General features: G+C 34.2%; 4 protein-coding genes across 4 annotated transcripts; 1 reads left to right on the top strand and 3 right to left on the bottom strand.

Moving 5' to 3' along the window:
• Nucleotides 1-235: 235 nt before the first annotated feature.
• Nucleotides 236-2,738, top strand: LOC133689544 (3-ketoacyl-CoA synthase 11). The gene is made up of 2 exons (XM_062109433.1): nt 236-450; nt 690-2,738. The coding sequence occupies exon 2, from the start codon at nt 898-900 to the stop codon at nt 2,434-2,436; it is 1,539 nt and encodes a 512-aa protein (XP_061965417.1). The 5' UTR covers nt 236-450; nt 690-897; the 3' UTR covers nt 2,437-2,738.
• A 380-nt stretch (nt 2,739-3,118) lies between these two features.
• LOC133689545 (probable histone H2A variant 3) lies at nt 3,119-5,738 on the bottom strand. Its single transcript, XM_062109434.1, has 2 exons — nt 5,519-5,738; nt 3,119-3,712 (listed from the first exon to the last, which is right to left on the bottom strand). Exons 1-2 carry the CDS (start codon nt 5,624-5,626, stop codon nt 3,416-3,418), a joined length of 405 nt encoding a protein of 134 aa, XP_061965418.1. The 5' UTR covers nt 5,627-5,738; the 3' UTR covers nt 3,119-3,415.
• Nucleotides 5,739-6,417: 679 nt separating this feature from the next.
• Nucleotides 6,418-10,093, bottom strand: LOC133689546 (probable histone H2A variant 3). The gene is made up of 2 exons (XM_062109436.1): nt 9,896-10,093; nt 6,418-6,955 (listed from the first exon to the last, which is right to left on the bottom strand). Exons 1-2 carry the CDS (start codon nt 10,001-10,003, stop codon nt 6,659-6,661), a joined length of 405 nt encoding a protein of 134 aa, XP_061965420.1. The 5' UTR covers nt 10,004-10,093; the 3' UTR covers nt 6,418-6,658.
• Nucleotides 10,094-14,205: 4,112 nt separating this feature from the next.
• LOC133689202 (EG45-like domain containing protein) lies at nt 14,206-15,057 on the bottom strand. Its single transcript, XM_062108991.1, has 3 exons — nt 14,876-15,057; nt 14,464-14,764; nt 14,206-14,369 (listed from the first exon to the last, which is right to left on the bottom strand). The coding sequence occupies exons 1-3, from the start codon at nt 14,994-14,996 to the stop codon at nt 14,363-14,365; spliced, it is 429 nt and encodes a 142-aa protein (XP_061964975.1). The 5' UTR covers nt 14,997-15,057; the 3' UTR covers nt 14,206-14,362.
• Between the last annotated feature and the right edge of the window lie 4,820 nt (nt 15,058-19,877).

The following is a 19,877-nucleotide window of genomic DNA, read 5'->3' as shown; positions in this document are numbered from 1 at the left end:
TTTGTTTGAAAATAAATTTAAATTTTATTTTTATTTTTTATATTAATATATCAAAATAACGAAAAAAAATAATTAAAGAAAGATATTTAAGTATCGTGGTAGCAGCATCCCCATACTTACGTAACTTTCGTGAATGGAGAGCACGTCATGTAGACGAGACATTTCAAAAATAGCTTTTCTTGACCGTTAAATTGGGACGATTTCACAACGTTTCAGCATTTTATTGGCCATCTAAGACAACTGGAATGCCTCCGGAAGAGAAGACAGGACCCACCACTTGCAACAATGTTTTGCCGCACGACACCTCAAAAGCACGAGCACAACACAAACAAAAGCACAAAAGTCTGATTTTTACAAGACACGAAAGTGCTTTCAGGTTTCCCTCACTCATGTCCTTTGGTTTTTCAGATGAGATAGGGTATCCATTTCTCTTCAGATTTCTCATTCAAGGTCAGTTTTTCCTTCTTGATCGTACTTTATAAGTAACATTTATGTATTTGGTCATTTCGTGCGGCTTGAAATGGCATATATTTGCTTTCTTCTTTTTTTGTCGTTTATCATTTCTGTTGGTGATAAAAAGACTTCATGTAGATCTCTTTTATGTCAACAAGATTGAGCATTTTTGTGATTTTGAGAATGTAAATGATGTAGTGATGTAGTTTGGTGATGGGATTTGTCTTATTTTGCAGGGGTGTTAAGGTTCTTTGACTTCTTGCTTTTGCATTGCCTGAGTCTGATGCAAAAGTTTCTGTTTTGATCTTCTGTATTGATCCTTAAAGCATATTTGGGGTTTAAGCCCCTTTCCTGTCGGCTTTTGAAAATCCTCAAAGATTCCAATTCCTATCGTAGGATACTTCTGATTTTGGCCACCTTTGTTGATCAACGAATCAAGCAACAATGTCTGAATCAAATCAAACTAAACCCTTGATCCAGCCATCATCTTTGAGAAAACTCCCTGATTTCAAGCAATCAGTGAAGTTGAAATATGTGAAACTTGGCTATCATTACCTTATTACTCATGGGATGTTCCTGTTTTTATCACCTATTGCCGTCGTTATTGCGGCACAGCTATCTACATTCTCGATCCAAGATCTACATGATCTTTGGTACCATCTTAAATTCAATCTCATATCCGTGATCCTCTGTTCGACCCTCCTCGTGTTTTTGTTGACCCTTTATTTCCTTACCCGACCTCGCCCTGTTTACCTAGTGAATTTTTCATGCTATAAGCCTGATGATTCTAGGGAATGTACTAGGAAGATTTTTATGGATAGATCGAAGTTAACAGGTGTTTTCACTGAGGAGAGCATGGAGTTCCAAAGGAAAATTCTTGAGAGGTCTGGTCTTGGGGAGTCGACTTATCTCCCCGAGGCTGTCTTGAGAGTCCCTCCAAATCCGTGCATGGCTGAAGCAAGGAAGGAAGCTGAGGCTGTAATGTTTGGTGCAATCGATGAGCTGCTTAAGAAGACATCTGTGAAACCGAAAGATATTGGAATTCTGATTGTGAATTGCAGCTTGTTTAACCCAACACCATCCTTGTCCGCCATGGTGATCAACCATTATAAGCTAAGGGGGAATATTCTTAGTTATAATCTTGGTGGTATGGGTTGTAGTGCTGGTTTGATATCGATTGATCTTGCCAAACATCTCCTTCAAGCGCATCCTAACTCTTATGCTTTGGTTATTAGCATGGAGAACATCACCTTGAATTGGTATTTTGGGAATGATAGGTCAATGCTTCTCTCAAATTGCTTGTTTAGAATGGGAGGGGCAGCTGTTTTGCTTTCAAATAAAAGATCTGACTGGTGGCGTTCTAAGTACCAATTGGTTCATACTGTTAGAACAAATAAGGGCGCTGATGATAAGTGTTTCTCCTGTGTTACTCAACAAGAGGATTCTACTGGAAAGGTTGGGGTTTCTTTATCGAAGGACTTGATGGCAGTTGCAGGGAATACTTTAAAGACTAATATCACTACCCTTGGCCCTCTTGTTTTGCCCATGTCTGAACAGCTGCTCTTTTTTGCCACATTGGTGGGGAAAAAACTCTTTAAGATGAAGTTAAAGCCATACATCCCGGATTTTAAATTGGCGTTTGAGCATTTCTGCATTCATGCTGGGGGGAGAGCGGTGCTGGATGAATTGGAAAAAAACCTACAGCTTTCAGATTGGCATATGGAACCTTCCAGGATGACACTCTATCGATTTGGCAACACTTCAAGCAGCTCTCTTTGGTATGAATTGGCTTATTCAGAAGCCAAAGGGAGGATAAAGAAGGGAGACAGAACATGGCAGATCGCTTTTGGGTCTGGGTTCAAGTGTAACAGTGCTGTCTGGAAGGCTCTGAGGACCATAAACCCAGCCAAGGAGAAAAACCCATGGATGGATGAGATCCACCAGTTCCCAGTTGATGTTCCAAAGTTTTCAGCCATACAGTAGATGCAACAGTTCCATTGGTTGGCAGGGGTATGTTTCCGTGATGGTAACAGCAATCATCGAGTTATGAAGCCTTTCTCATGTATTTTTGCTTTTGCAGCAGATTTATTAGAGAGTGATTAGAGAGTTATGAACTCTGACTTACTAGTATAAGTTGTTTGGTCGTGACTTGAAACTAGGCTATCCTCCGTTGAGCAGAAAGCAATTCATTCATCCTATTTGTTGCAGTTGATGCTTTTCCTTTCTGACATTGCTCGTGTTGTTCTAGCTCCCGTTTTTAGAAATCTACTATGGCATTATATTCACCTTCTCGTCCCAGACATGATTGTTTTTATCACAATGTTCTGTTCTGGTTGCCAATTATCATAAAAATTGAAAGAAGATCATACAACACTGGGACAACGATGTTTGCTCTGATGATGGCTTGAAATTCGAATTGTATGAATTTTTGAAAACTCGGTTACCCATTACCAAGACATTGAAAGTATAAGCGATCAAATTTTTGTGGATTCATGGTACTCGTTTTAGAAGAAACATGGGAACTTGCAATTTGTACTCCAAACACCAAGGGTGCATCAGAATGCCAGGTATAGATGAAACATCATTGTAAAATTCTCAACAAGCAAAACAGCAAGAGCTCTTAGCAGTGCTCTTAACTCAGAGAAGCTGAGAAATAAAACAGGCATATCCTCAAACATTCTTTCGTTTAACCTATTTTAAACCGTGACAAAACATGAACATAAATTAGAGTAAAAACGAACAGGATAGTAATCGGAAATACATTCTAGCAACTCTCTGTTCGACCTAGAGGATTGTCTAACAACTTGCAAATTGTCACAAACGAAACCTACATTGTTCGGTTACTACCAAAAGGAAACCAGCTATAATCCAATCGAAGATGGACCGGGGGCCAATTATCACCCAATGTATACACAACACAGCAGTACATCCCATGGATTCAGTACAATGAACTGAAATAGCATTATTCCTTGGAGGATTTGTTGATAAGCGACTTGTGGATGTGAGGGATCACACCACCACCAGCTATGGTTCCTTTTATAAGGGTGTCTAGCTCTTCATCACCCCGGATTGCTAACTGCAAATGCCTAGGTGTTATACGTTTCACCTTCAGATCCTTGCTTGCATTTCCGGCCAGCTCTAACACTTCAGCAGTCAGGTACTCCAAGATAGCAGCAGAGTAAACAGCCGCAGTTGCACCCACTCTTCCATGGGCTGTTGCTCTTGTTTTCAGAAGGCGGTGGATACGCCCAACAGGAAACTGCAGGGATGGTATAGAATGAAATAGATGGTCAAATCTTTTATGTTTCCGGACAGGTATAAATGGCCAAATCTAGAAATGGAAATCTTTTGCTGATAACAGGGAAAAAGTAACAATAACCAATCCTCGGAGCCATAACAGCCATATAGCAAAAAGAGTACACACTCAGCAGCCGAGAAAAAATGATACTCCATATTTGTAACCAAGCTCAGGACTAGAACCTACAACCCAGCAACTATGAAGCAACTGTTTTCTAGCTGCATTTATTTCTCTGAACATGTGAGATCTAAAACAAAGTTGAAAGAAAGAGCACAGTGACATGCAAGTACAATAAGCATAAGACATGTAAAAGCCAATGGCCCTGGGAAGCATAAAGAATCAAAATTCTGATTTATGTTGATAAGCAATATAGGCAATGCACAAGAAGAGCCAAGATATCCACACCACTTTAGATAACATCACTGATAAAAAAAATTAACAAATAACTGATGACCATAACTTTTGGCTCCATGTATCTGACTGCTTGAAAAGTCTTTATTTAATGTTTTACTAACTTAAAGAATCTTTCCTGAGAATTTGTTGATGCCTGGAATCGATAAGTTCTACTACTCCACATTAATCACATTCTAAAATATCATGAAAGTTACTGGACCAAATGAGCCATCATTATTGCTTAACTTTAAAAGTCAATTGGTAAAACCTAAACAATTCCATAATGCTCTTCTGTACTTTATGAACCACCCATTTTAGTCTGGAAAGAATAGATACCTTAAAGTCCTCAATTGCATGCCCTACGAAAAAACATAATCACTTCTAAATCACAAAATTATATAACACCAAACTACATTTGTAAATCAAGCCTACTCCACCTGAATTGTATTCAATTTAACAAAATTCATTTCCTCTACAACCTCAAGCTACCCAAGCTCAATAAAGTCCTTGTTGAGCATCTCAAAGAACCAACCGAAATCCTAACAAGTAACACCCATCAATAATTCAGTATGATAAACACTCCTCAGAACACACCAAAAGATTGCAGAGGACAAAGATACAAGCTTTGTACACAACAACATCCAAGCTATAACATTAGTTGCGACTTTTTTATGGTAAGTACTTCTATAAGCCTCTGATTGCATTTGCATTAAAGAGATTTATGAAAAACGTGGATTACTCGAAAAATTAAATCCTTAAAAAACCAAGGGCTAGTTTTCTCTCAAGAGATTCACTTTCTCTCGAAGGGGTACAACATTCTCCTTTTGAGCCTATTTACAATATATTTTTCTATCATTCTAGTTCTAACTTTTTTACACCGATCCCTTGGCATCATCAATTCGGCTGACATGATGACTTGAGAAAATAAAGAAAATTCAGTATTTACTCTCAAATTTCATATAGCTTAGATTTCCAAACTATAAAACTCAAGCTCAACTAAGCCCGATGGTTAGCCAAGTCACACTAAGTACCAAGTTCCCCTCAATTTCACATATCTCAGTTTATACCCTCATTCACAAATTAAAAAAAAAATACATTAACACAAAAATTCAATAAAATTAAATAGCAAAATCACCATAGTTTCTCATGGCCCAGGTAATTATATATATATAGCACTTGCACTCTACATCTTCAATGAACCCAAGCAGGAAGCCAGAGAGCAGAACCAAAATCAAAACCCATTAAGAAAATAACTAAAACTCACCAAATAATAACCCTCCAAGCATATAAGCAAGTAAGATTAAAACTCAAAAACCCCATCCAAAGAACCCCCCCCCCCCCCCCAAAAGAAAAAAAAAAGACAAGAAGAAGAACCTGAAGACCAGCACGAGAAGAGCGAGAGGTGGGTTTTTTCTTGTCTTTATCTTTAGATTGAGCTGGGGTCTTGCTAGTTAACAATCCCTTTGCTCCTTTGCCTGACATCTTCTCTTCCAAAAACCAAAAACAGAGACCTCGGCCCTTAGATTTGTTTATCACAACGGAAGATGAACCCAAAATGGAACTTTATAAATCCTAGGATGGAAAGTTAAATGCTCTGAAGCCGAAATAATATTACGGAGACACCACTCGTTTTGTGGGGTTATTTATGGATTTTTGGGGGGTAGGAATGGTAATATAAACTTATCTTCTCATGACTACTAGTCAACGCAGTGGGAGATGAATCGGTTGGCAGTATAGGTACGTCCCTCAACTATTATGCTTCTGTCTTACTTACCCCTATGCTCCGCAAAAAAACGTAATTGGCTACTTTGACGTTTTTATTTTTATGGTTAAAAATATTTTTAGAAATTTTTGAAAATTACTTTTTATATATTTTTATTGTTTTATATTAAAAATAAATTTTAAAAAATAAAAAAATATTATTTTAATAAATTTTCAAATTAAAAACACTTTAAAAATTAATTACACCACAATTAGGATTTCAAACACTGGTTAAAGCTGCTTATATTTCTGTCTTCCTTCGCATCCTGTCAGATATATTTCCATCCCACTATCAACATGGTTGATTTGATCACAATGTAAGTTTATGGTGGCCAACTGTAATAGAAATTGATAGCAGATCATACAACACTGGGGTTAATAATGCTTCAAATTAAGTGTCAAATGGATTTTTGAAATTATGATTGCCCCTTACCAAGAAATTAAGCATTCTTTTGTTTAACCTATTTTAAAAACTTCAATAAAACATGAAAGGGAATTGTAGAGAGTAAAAATGAAATGAACAGTAACGGATTCTAGCAACTTTCTGTTCAACCTACAGGGTTGTCTCACAATTTGCAAACTGCCACAAATGAAACCATACGTTGTTCAGTTCCTACCAGAACGACAAGAAAACCAGCTATCATCGAAAAGAAAATGGGCAAATTATCACCCAATAAACTATCTCTGCCAATGTACACAACACAGCAATCCATCCCATAGATTCAGTTAATAAAACGATGGACAGCAAAAGCATTATTCCTTGGAGGATTTGTTGATAAGCGACTTGTGGATGTGAGGGATCACACCACCACCAGCTATGGTTCCTTTTATAAGGGTGTCTAGCTCCTCGTCACCCCGGATTGCTAGCTGCAGATGCCTTGGTGTTATACGTTTCACCTTCAGATCCTTGCTTGCATTTCCTGCCAGCTCTAACACTTCAGCAGTCAGGTACTCCAAGATAGCAGCAGAGTAAACAGCTGCCGTTGCACCCACTCTTCCATGGGCGGTTGCTCTTGTTTTCAGAAGGCGGTGGATACGGCCAACAGGAAACTGCAGGGATGATATAGAACAAAATAGATGGTCAAATCTTTTATGTTTCCAGACAGGTATAAATGGCCAAGTCAATGATCATTACTCAGGAAGTCTGCAAATTCCTAGAACACACACATCCCCTACTTGTACAAGCAAAAGTAACAACAATCAATCCTCAGTGCCATAATGGCCAAATGACAAAAATAGCACAATCAATTGTAATGCAAGAGGCTACTCCACAGTTGTAACCAAGACAAGACTAAACCTACAACCCAGCAACTAAGAAGCAACTGTTTTCTAGCTGTGTTTATCTCAATGGGTGTGATCTAAACAATGTTAAAAGAAAGAGCATAACGAGATGCAAGTACAACAAGTAGCGCAAGAGAAAAAATACCATGGTCATGAGGTGCATACAGAACCAAAGTTCTGATTTCTGAAGAGTTAAGCAATATAGTCAATGCACGCGAAGAGCAAAGATATCCTCACCACTTTAGATAATATTAATGATCAAACTGATAGCCAAAAGAACTTTTGGCTCCATATAATCTGAGTGCTTCACAATTCCTGATTATGTGTTTCTGAAAATTAGACCTGTGTGGAATTGATAAGTTATACCACCTCATACATATTATCATTGAAAGTGCTGGACCAAATGAGCCATCTGTAACACTTAAATTTAACAGTCACTTGCAAAACCTAAATAGTCACCGTAAAGTCGTCAACCATATGCCCTCTGAAAAAAGTAATCATTCAACATCCTCATCATCCATTTCAAATTATATATCACCAAACTATATTTCTAAATCACCCTTAGTCACCCTGATTTATATTCAATTCATTTAACAAAATTCAGTTCCTCTATAACCTCAAGGTACTCCAGCTCATGAAAGTCCTTATTGAGCAGCATCTCAAATAACCAACCAAAAACACATCAAAAGATTGCAGGGGATGAGGAAACAAACTTTCTTCATAACAACATCCCAAGCAATAACATTTAGTTGCGTCTTATGTATGGCATGTACTTCTATCAGCCTCAGATTGCATTCACATTAAAGAGATTTGTGGCATATATCGGTTACTCAGGAAACTAAATCTTAAGAAACAAAGGGCTAGTTGTCTCTCTAGAAACTGGATTCTTTTCCTTTTTCACCTTCTCTACAATTGCATTCTCCTTTGAGGCTATTTACATTATGTTTGCCTATTAATCTAGTTCTCACTCCTTATACCAAATCCTCAGAGTCATCAATTCAGCTGAAATGATAAGCAAAGGAACATAAAGAAAACCCAGTTTTTATTCTCAATATCAGTAGTTTAGATTTCCGAACTATAAAATCCAAGCTCAACTAAGCCCAATAGTTATCTTAGCCACCCCAAGTCTTAATCTCACATAAATCTCAAGTCTATTTTCTCTTTGCAAAATTCATCACTCAATTATAAAGACTAACAGCATTCTTTAAGAAACATATTAACACAAAACTTCAATAAAACTCACTAACAAAATCTTCTCAAGAAAAAACTTGCACTGAAAACTTCCATAAACCCAAGCAAGAATCCAGAACCAGAACCAAAATAAAAACAACCCAGGTGTAAGAAAAACTAAAACTCACTAAATAATCAAACAACCCCCCCCCCAAAAAAATAATAATAATAATAATAATAATAATAATCATGTAGGCATTAAAAAAAAAAGCAAAAATCCCAATAAAAGAACCCTGAAAAGAGAAAAAAGAAAAAAAGAGAGAGGGAGAGAGAGAGAGAACCTGATGACAAGTACAAGAAGAGTAAGAGATTGGTTTATCCTTGTGGGGTTACTGAACCAAGCAGGCCATCTGTACTTAACCTTAACAGTCAATTGGTAAAACCTAAACAGCTCCATAATGCTATTTGGTATCCTTATGAATAACCCATCTAGTCTGGAACAAATAGGTGCCCTAAAGTCCTCAAAACCTCAACTGTATGCCCTATGTAAGAACACAACTATTTAACATCCTCCCAATCCATTTCAAGATTACATACCGAAATGCATTCCTAACAATGCTTACTCCACCTAAGTTGTGTTCAGTTTAACAAGATTCATTTCCTCTATGGCTCAAGCTACCCAAGATCAAGAGTCCTTATTGAGCATCTCAAAGCAACAACCAAATGCCTACAAAGTCAACACCCATCAATAATTCAGCATAATAAATAATCTTTAGAACACACCAAGAGATTACAGAGGACAAGGATACAAACTTTGTTCATAACAACATCCGAAGCTATTACATTAAGTCGCAATTTTTTTTAGGTATGTACTTTTATCAGCCTTGGATTTTTGCATTTGCATTAAAGAGATTTATGTCAAATGTGGCTTACTCGGAGAAACTAAATTCCTTTTCCTTTTTTCTCCTTCTCTCCAATGGTTCCTGCATTCTCTTTTATGCCTATTTACATTATATTGGCCTGTTATTCTAGTTCTCACTTTTTACACAGATTCCTCAGCTTCATCAATTCAGCTGACATGATGACTTGAGGAAAGTAACAAAACCCAATATTTACTCTCAAATCTCAGATGGTTTAGGTTTCCAAACTATAAAGCCCAAGCTTAACTAACCCCAACAGTTATCTTAGTCGGTCACCCTGACTGCAAGTTTCTTCAATTTCACATAGATCTCAGTTTGTTTTTCTCTTTCACAAATTGATAACTCAACTCTAAACCCTAATGATATTCTTACAAGGGAAAAAAAAGCATTAACACAGTTGATTAACAAAATCAAAATAGTTTCTCATGGCCAGATAAAATAATAATTAAAAAAAAAACACAACTTGCAATCAAAGTCTTCAATAAACCCAAGCAAGAATCCAAAAATCAGAACCAAAACAAAAACCCATTAAGAAAATGACTAAAACTCACTAAATAATCAAAAACCCGTAATTAAGATTGAAACAAGAGCACAAACTCAAAAAACCCAAAAAAGAAACCTGAAGACCAGCACGAGAGGAACGAGAGGTGGGTTTTTTCTTGTCTTTATCTTTAGATTGAGCTGGGGTTTTGCTTGTCAACAATCCCTTCGCTCCTTTCCCTGACATCTTCTCTTCCAAAATCCAAACAGACTTTGGCTCGCTCTTGGATTTTCTTTAGATTTGTTTTATTGAGACAACGTAAGATAAACCCAGAAAGACTTTATATCTTGTACAGATGTAATTTAAATGCCCTGAAGACTTGTATTAAATTACGGAAGTTAATTTCAAGGAGTTTAAGCTTTCTGATCTATTATTTTGAATATTATTAATTTTTTTTACAATTAAAATTACTTCTTGAGTTTTATTAAACAATTTAAATACTTTTATACTTTTGATCACCGAACAATAATAGTTTTAATTTTACTATTCTTATTTTAACTAAATAAATTAATAAAACTAAGCAAAAGATTTTGAATTTTATTATCTTCATTATGACTAATTAAATTAATAAAATTAAACACAAGGATAATGATGAATTTATACAAGTTTCAAGTTTAAAGTTATTAAACATGCAAATGAGTTAAATTACTGATTTATCGAGTCAATTTAGAGGTTATGTGTCAATCATTTTAATTAAAATAACATTATTTATTTATTTTAATTGACTTTGTTAAGTTGGGTTAGATTAACCAAATCACTAAAAACTTTACCAAATCAATTGACTTTTATTATATCATATTTTTATCAATTTAATTTAAATTTCAATTCAAATCATAACTTTTTTTAGATCCACCCGCTATAACTTGACTTTAAAATGCGCAGCAGCAGCAGCAACATCTTGATTAGGTCAGTCTGATGATAACCCTATGTAATAATCAATGAAGAGAAAGTTCAAGCATTCTTAGAAGCAATCCAACAATTTCCTCCAATCATTTATTTTGGATCGAAGATTCTTCCATAGAAGGCTTAGAACCTTGGATATTTCATGCAAAAGGTCAAGAGCATCTTTTCCCTTCCCACGGGGGGGGATTAATTACGTCGTACTTTATTGGAAATTAATCCATAAATACATCCATTAAGTTTGACATAAATATTGTTGAGTTTTTTATTTTATACTTCGTTTTTTAATTCTTAAAAACATTTATTTTTTTTTAAAAAAAGGTTTCTTCAGTTTTTTTTTAAAAAGGAATTGAACTATCATAATAACAACTTAATTTAAAAAGTTTCGAGAATTCACTGTCACTTGTGAATCTTGAGGTTTTCGAAAACCAAAAAAAATAAAATTCGTAAATTTTTAAAAACAAAAACTATAAATGATTATAATTATCAAACTCCACCCAATTCAATAAATAAAAATAAAAATCTCATAACTTAAACTCAGCTAACGTTGGTTTTCAATTTTAACAAAAACAAATAAACTTTAATTTGATAAAATCATATTAATTAGGTCAACAAGAATAAGTCAACATCAATAAATTAAAAGACAAAATGATTTTTTTTTATTAAAAATAATTGTTCATGTTAACACGGCGACTATATATATATCAAGGCAACTCAACAATCCAATGATATGAATGCTTTCTACACCAAACCTGGACAACTGTGCAAAAGATATTTAATAATTTCAAACCATCTAGATTATCAGAAAATGACATAATATTCATGAAGATGTACGTACGTGTTCTCCTTCTCATCAAGAAAATTTAAGTAACAAAGACAAGATGAAGAAGAAAAATCCTTCCCTGCTCAGACATGATGTGAAGGTATGTTTATATATGCTCTTGAAATTACGGAGATATATAATTTTAGAATGTTCTAATTGATAGTTCCAAGATAATTAGTTAAACCAATTGATTATTATCCATTTCTAATGGGATTAATAATGATGTTAAAACCTAAAATTATTAATTATAGATCTCTCTAATCATGTATAAATGTGAAAAGCATAATGTTTCACAGTACTGAATATATATATATACACACACACACACACACACACACACACTATACTTACACCCATTAATTTTATGTAAAAAGAAGAAGAAAATATTTAGTAGGTAGCAAGCAAGCCTGAAAAAAAAAAAGGTTTATATTGTTAAAATAATTAAAATCAAATATAAAAAAAAGCTAAATATTTTAAATAATCTATATATTATAAATATTTAATCTTAACTTAAATATAAATAAAGTATATATAAATTAAATTGAAAGTATTTGTTTATCTTTAATAATTAAGACTATATAAATATTATTTAACACACACACATATATAGTATAGCCGATTATTAAATGCAAATCAAATAATTGATTACTAATTTTATTTATATAAAATATAAATTAAAAATGAGGTATACGAACTATTTTTTATGTGCTTGGTGGGTTTAACGGGAGTTGACAGCAAACACGGTCAACAGTCTCGCTTTTAATTAATTAACAGGGAAAACAGGTTGTCGATCGTGAAGTGTTTCTTGCTTGTCTCCATGGGCATCTTGTATCCATCTTTGACTGAGGAATATTAGCTTGTGTAAAATATCTGAAATCAGCTGGCTGACCTTCAATGAAGGGATACGTGCGGGCCTGAACTCAACATTTGTCTCCTTTTACGCCAGATTCATAGCATTATTATGAAGGGTCGGTCACTACTATATATAAAATCATCGAATAACGACGGAATTATTGATGTTATTAGTGATAAAATATCTTTATTTGCAGATAAGATAACCGATAGAATTATATATTTAATAAAAATAATAAAAAACATCAAGAAATATTATATCAGTTATTTTATTGGTAACATAAATTATCATTATTTACAGATGAATTTCCCAGAAGAAATATTTCGTTCCCAGTTTTCTTGAAAATCTTGTCAGTAAATTTGAAAGTATTATAGCTGCTAACAATCTCTCCCCCTTTCTTCTTCCTCTTACTCTTTTCATTTAACGGCATATTCCAATGGTTGTATACGAGAAATTATTGTGAAGGGTTAGTGGAGGAGAAACTAAATGTCTATAATGAATCTTCTAAAGAAATAATTTCGTGTTCTACTTCTCAAATAATGTGAGAAGACATCTCACTCAAAGTAGAACTAAGTACCTTGTAATGAGAACAATCATATTGTCACACTACAACAACCATTTAAAATACCAAGATTTGTTGCAACAACCTATGAAATTAATTGTATCGGGACGTGTGGACCGGTTCCATGCATGATTTTTCCACCAGTTCACATCTTTTTGCCCAGAGATCGACCCTACAGTTCATTTAGAGCAGTAGTTGAGGCCTGAGGGCTTAGTGGTTAACCAGAGACATCTACTTATTAGCCTAGGTGCATGGTATATCAATCGATACAATAACTAGCTGCATGGCCCAAGTGATTAATGGGTTAGACTTCTCTTCTTAATGGAGCCTGCATATTAGAGAGCGCTGGCTTTGGTATGATGAGCACAAGTCGTCGATCGCATGTAATGGAGCATCAAGCACGTTCCATTGATGACCATGCCTTATGTTCATGATGTTCAACACCTTGAAATTGTCAATGCCTTAATTAGATCACTCAACGGCGCCGATATTCAACTTGTAGATGAGATATGTCACACAGATTAGTTGATTTGTCCTATCTTTCGGTTGGCTTACCAATCAAAATCTAACAGCATTGACTTTTCAGAAAGGAACCCGAGAAGATTCATAATCCGGGGCTTCGGGGTAAATTGAAGATCAACAAGAAAGAAATTACTCCCTCCTGACCAGAGTTTAGTCTCATTTAACCTTTAACAAAGGTTAAGAAAGCGCAGATAATTGTACGTCACCTGTCTTTAGATTACTTCACACACTATTATAGTTAGCCATGGAAGTTTTCACGGTGCGAAAAGCGGATGCAACGATGCAACTTTGTTTGGTTGTGCTTGGCGTTGGTTGCTCATGTTAGCTGGACAACACAGGAGAGTATGATAGAAAATGATATCCATGAACTGATTTGAATCATCAGTCAAGAAATCTGCAGGTCACAAATGGTTTATACCAGGGCTTGAGCATTCAAAAGGCTTGTCATCACTAGTCAGCTTCTAAATCCTTGTCAGCTTGTCTAATCCTTAACATCTAGTGCAGGCAAAAGAACATCCTTGTACTGCAAGCATAATACAGCATGATTTCTTTGCATTGTTTACATTGAACAGGAAATTATACTTTCAATAAAATGTAACTAATGCAAGAGTAAAACATTATCTTCATTTTCTGTTGATTTAAGCACTTACAGCGCACCGTCTGAGGGAAGAGGTATACTCTATAATTCTTAAAAATGAGAAGGTCCAAATTCTCTGGAAGGTATAGAGTTGATTAACAATATGCTTAATTAATATTTAATTTATTGAACGTGTTGATAGGTACAAAATCCAATCAATACTATGGGTTATCCAGCTAACCCACATGACTAATCACATTGACTTCTCGCCCTCTTGCACATTTTTCTAGAAACAAATGTTCTCCTCGTCAAACCCTGTACAGGAAAACATGTGATGTTTGGTTATGTTTCATTCGAAATGGAAAAATCGAGGATGGAGGAAGACCAAGGATATATAAGCATAACTTACTGTTGAAATTCTACGTTAATTAATGGCGCTGAAGGGTCTGCGATGGTACCAAATGCGGGCGTGGCAAGGACAATGGTGGCACCGTCCGATGAAGGTCTTGACCTTGACGTTTGCGCACGATCCACAATCCTAACCTGAACCATCTGGTCCGGAAGGCAAGTTCTAGGAACAGCTGCACTAATACATCTCACCAAGTATTGTCTCCCACAGGCTGCACCGTTATCCCATATTCCCTCGCCGGCTGCGGCAAACATGTTGCTTGATGGGAATTGTGATGATGAATTTCCATAGCAGGCAGTGGCTGCATGCATTACAATCACCCAAGAAAGAAAAAAGAAAGTTAGGAAGGAGGGAAAAGTTTTTAAATTTCAGTTATGGAAGTTCTAGTTGTAGAGGTGGTAATGGCACTTACGTAAATATGGGGCGCTGTAGGCGGCACAAGTGCCAACATCGCCATATGAGAGTTGGAAGAGAGTTGCCAGGAGCAATACGAGTAGAGAGAGAGAGGTTGCGCTTGCGCCGAAGATTGACATGTTGATACAAGGAAATAAACCTTCTAAATATATTAGGCGTTCATCAGCAGTACATCGCTAGACTATAAATATATATATATGCACGGCTGCAATAAGCCAATTGAAAAGTCAACTTGTATACATGTACGTACATGAGGGATGTCAGAAATAATTAGTACAGCAAAAAATGGCCTGTTTTTTTAAATATTTAATTTTAATCACTCTAGATTTGATATGTTAACGTAAAACTTCACTCAAACAAAGTTTTTAATTGAATTAGATAAAATATTTATTTAATAAAATCTAGTTAATCCAGCTAAATTCAATTAAATTATGATAATTTTTTTAAAAAAACAAAACAAAAGTATTTTAGTAAAAATATTTTACTTGATTAACTTGATAACTTGTATGTTGATCCAAAACCCTTTTCAATTCATTTTTTGAATCGATATTAATAATTATGATTTTGAGTTTATATTAGCTATTGAAATCTTAAACTCTTAAGAAGTTTGTGGTAAGACAACCGCAAGGCAACGTCGCTAAAACATACAATATTTTACTAGAAGTGCAATTCTAATTGGATGGTTGCCTATAAACCTAAATAATGTCCTATGATATGCCGACTTCGAGAAGGCATAAAATTGGCCGTCTAACAAAAAAAAATAAATAAATAAATTGGCCGTCTAGGTAAATATAAAAGCTGAAAACGTACCAACTAATAAGGGAACAAAATAAATAAATAAATGTTATCAGCCGGCTCTTTGCTCAACGCCGGCCTCCGGTGTCTGCTGAGACTGGGCATGTATTTGCCGTCTCAGGGACGAAGTTTTCACCGTCTTGATCTGGTGCCATTTCTTTGCATAAGGTTCATGTTGAATTTCATGAGCTTTGCACACATATTAAATAAATAAATAAAATTGAAGCAATGCATCGAGTGGTCTGTGGCTATTTCTTAATTTGTTTGGAGTGTCTGGCTCCATTAATTAATTTCTCTCCAAAAAAAAAAAAGATTTTACGCATCTCTGAATGCTCAGCATGTGCAGATGGGCTCTGGGATTTTTTTTTCTTGTGGGATCATACATATTTACCTGGCATTTTGTAGAGAATGCGGGAGATTAAGGGATTGGAATGTGAGATTTCAAGAATCTGTGTTTTTGCTCGTACGAGAATACAATATTAATATTAACGCGATGTATAATAAAAATGAAGAAAATTTTATAAATTCTTAAATTACAAAGATTTATATATACTGCATGTGATGATTTAATATTAATGAGATTTTGACATTCTCAAATGTGCTCGTATATGAATTCTAGAAATAAAATTAGTTTCCTCTTGGCTAATTTAAGTTGGGAATTTTTTTTTGTTAAAAATTAATTTTTTATGTTTTTTGATCATTTTAATGTGTTAATATCAAAAATAATTTTTTAAAAATAAAAAAATTATTTTAATATATTTTTGAATGAAAAATATTTTGAAAAACAAGCACTACTATACTCTTAAATACCTTTATAATCTAAAATCCCAAATTTCTCTTGCTAAATTTCACTTCAAATATATATTGTATTGACGTTATTTTCTTTCTTGTTCTTCTATAGGTGATGATCGATGAGATATGAAGAATTTTTTTTTAATTTTTGTTTAATTAGTTTTTTATTCAAAATCTAAATTCATCACATTTGATTAAGAGATTTACTTAAAAAAAGATGGATCTCTAGGCCAGTTCATAAATTACCAGGTAAACTAGTTTTTATTAAAATAACAATATTTTTTTTACAAGATATTGACATGATTAAGATTGATCAAGTATATTGAGCCGCTAAAAATTCAAGAAAATTATAATTAAATTAATATTTTATTTGATTCAACTAAAATAGATTAGATTTTCAATTTCCCATATCAATGCATTAAATAAGAACGAGCATAATAACTATTCCTTATGCTTATGCCATGGTTTGATCTTGGGACCTCCCAAATCCTAACGGCAGGAAGTTTTTTTAGGCACATTCTTAAAACTATTTGATTCTATATATGTTCATACCTATTAATTAAATTTTAAATAAACCATTTTCAATTGACTATGTTCAGAAAGGTGACAGTAAAGTTAAAATGGAACCCTAGAATGCTGTTTTTATGATAAATAACTTGATCACTCTATTTCTTCATCAATCCCATTCCCCTCCATAAATATATTGATTAATTAACCTAGCTAGAAACTACACTCAACCAATTAGTCATCCTTGTAATTTTCAATTTTGTTTTTTCTTCCTGGCCTTACCTCACCCAACAAGATATATGATATTTGCTGTTCATGTTTTGGTTCCATGTGTATGTATACGACAATAACATAGAGAGCAACACTAACTTGTAATATCATTATTCAACAATATTCCATGCACGAAGCTAGCTAGAATGGATGCGAGGAGAAATATTAATTAATTTTTTTTAGTTTAACGTGGGTGTTCGGGTCAGCTTGCATGCACCTTAACTAATTTTATGAGTCCTGAAGTTAACGACCATATAAGCCTCCAGTGGTCATCATATAAGCAACCACATGGTTCAAACATGAGACCACAAAGAGAGCAAATCTCTTGGTCCAAGTTTTTACCACTGCACCACCATCTAGATAGTTAATTGAAATATCAGCTTCCGTCGAAAAGCCTTGCCTATAAAAAATAAAGGTTTAGAAAGTACCTGGAATGTTTTCAAGGTCATGGAAAAGGAAGCTGAATATGGCTTAATTTGTTTTTATATTTTAAAAAAATAATTTTTTTTCTTCAAAATAATATTTTTTTAGTATTTTCAGATCATTTTAATATGTTAATATCAAAAATAATTTTTTTAAAATAAAAAATATTATCTTAATATATTTTTAAATAAAAAATAATTTAAAAAACAACCACAATAATATTTCTACATACGTTTTTTATAGAGCAAAACGTTACATGATATTGCACTCGAGCAACCTTGTTGCCCACACGGCAAGGTTGGCTCAAACATTATTATTTTATTTGATGCAAGATGTTTCTTACATGTACGCATAATTTTGTTTTTAAATACAAGACTTATGTTCTAACGTATTAACTCATGGTTTTTTTTCTTTCTTGTTCTGGAAAGAAGATGAGACTTGTTTTTTTCCCTCCCTGGGATGAATAAATATGGAGACTAGAAAACAAGGATGAAAAAAATTTGATCCAGACTCGATGAATATCAACTCAATTTAAATAGTAAAGTATTTTTTAAATAGTTATCTTTTTCAAATAAATAATAAATATGGTATAAATATTGTTAAATTTAACTTGAAATTGGCTCAAACCTAACATAAAATTTATATTTATATTATATATATATATAGGTAATTTATGAATATCTAAATTTTTATCTAATAAATAATAAAGAAAATATAGATATCAAGAAATCTAATTCATGGATATCCATTGTAATCCCGTGTATGTTTTTATGTGCACATAAATTTAAATGAAACCTAATATTGTATCCAAAAACTTTTGATATTTTTATTAATTTTCACTCTAAACGTGTTGCCTTTATAAGAGTTAAAAAAAAGAAGGAAGAACATGAAAGGCTTAACATAGGGATAATTATTTTCGGTTCGGTTCGGTTTTTATCAAAAAAAGTAATCAAATTAATTTTTTTTTTAAAAAACCGAAACCGGTTCAAACCGACCAGGTTCGGTACGATTTTTTAGGGCAAAAACCAGTTCAAACCGGTTTGGCTTGGTTTTCTCGGTTTTGGCTCGGTTTTTTCGGTTTGGCTCGGTTTTTTCGGTTTGGCTTGGTTTTTTTCCGGTTTTTTCGGTTTCGGTTTCGGTTCGGTTCGGTTTTTTTAGTTTTTTGCTTATAAAACCGAAACCGAACCGTCTGAGTTTTTTAAAATTTTAATCGTTTTTTTTCAGTTCGGTTTTTTCAGTTATTTTTTTTTCCGGTTTTCTCGGTTTAATCGGTTTTTCGATTTTTTCTCACCCCTAGCTTAACATATTCTTTTATGAGAAACATGCTTTATCATCCATCAGAAGAGAAATTAAGAGTAAAGTTCAATACAACCATCTAGGTGGTGGCTAGTGGTAAGAGCTTGGGATCAAGAGGTTTGCTTCCTCTGTGGTCTCAGGTTCGAGCCCTGTGGTTGCTTATATGATGGACACTGAAAGCTTACATGGTCGTTAACTTCAGGGTCTGTGGGATTAGTCAAGGTGCGCGCAAACTGGTCCGAACACCCACGTTAAACTAAAAAAAAAAAAGAGTAAAGTTCAATACTCTGAAAATTAAAGGATAGAGAACAATCCTCCATACAAATAATTTCATCGTCTCTACAGCAACCTAGAGTTGCAAGACCGAGGGTTTTTTGGAAGTATCACACCTTGTACAGAAGCACTCGAGAAGCTGGAAAGAGGTTGACATTGAAAGAATATATCATCTGCAGCCATTGCTTCTTAGGGAGTCATTTTTGTCTTCCCTGTTGGTCATTCTTTGAGCTTGAAGACAGTCTCTGTTTCGAGGACAATCTTGAAAAACCAGCTTCAAGCACCATGGATGATGCATATCGAATGGCTAAAAGCTCCCCTAGGAAGGCTCAACAATTTAAGTGGTGGGGTGGGTAGATTTGATGCTGATTAATTTACGGTTTGAATTTTAGCTGGGGACTTCTTCTACCAAGTGGTCCAAGTTCGTTGTCTTGGGCTCCTTTAGCTTTGGTCCATGAGCCCGTTCTCAAAACATTTTCGGGGAGTGTTCAATAACTTTTTTTTTAATATATTAAAATAATTTTTTTATATTTTTATATTTTTAACCTAATATATTAAAATCATTATAAAACACTAAAAATATATAAATTTAATTTCTTTTCAAACTAAAAATATTCAAAAACAGAAACAAAAGCTCTTCAAAA

This window comes from Populus nigra, chromosome 3 (assembly GCF_951802175.1).
Source record: "Populus nigra chromosome 3, ddPopNigr1.1, whole genome shotgun sequence".
Lineage (NCBI taxonomy): Eukaryota > Viridiplantae > Streptophyta > Magnoliopsida > Malpighiales > Salicaceae > Populus > Populus nigra.
This window is presented reverse-complemented; position numbering and strand designations above follow the sequence as displayed.

Excerpts from the sequence above, each read along its gene's own strand:
- LOC133689546 (XM_062109436.1), bottom strand. The coding sequence starts at position 10,003 with ATGTCAGGGAAAGGAGCGAAGGGATTGTTGACAAGCAAAACCCCAGCT. Across the intron at positions 6,956-9,895 it reads CCTCTCGTGCTGGTCTTCAG|TTTCCTGTTGGCCGTATCCA; the intron begins GTTTCTTTTTTG and ends TCATCCCTGCAG.
- LOC133689545 (XM_062109434.1), bottom strand. The coding sequence starts at position 5,626 with ATGTCAGGCAAAGGAGCAAAGGGATTGTTAACTAGCAAGACCCCAGCT. Across the intron at positions 3,713-5,518 it reads CTTCTCGTGCTGGTCTTCAG|TTTCCTGTTGGGCGTATCCA; the intron begins GTTCTTCTTCTT and ends CCATCCCTGCAG.
- LOC133689202 (XM_062108991.1), bottom strand. The coding sequence starts at position 14,996 with ATGTCAATCTTCGGCGCAAGCGCAACCTCTCTCTCTCTACTCGTATTG. Across the intron at positions 14,765-14,875 it reads CTACAGCGCCCCATATTTAC|CCACTGCCTGCTATGGAAAT; the intron begins GTAAGTGCCATT and ends TAATGCATGCAG.
- LOC133689544 (XM_062109433.1), top strand. The coding sequence starts at position 898 with ATGTCTGAATCAAATCAAACTAAACCCTTGATCCAGCCATCATCTTTG.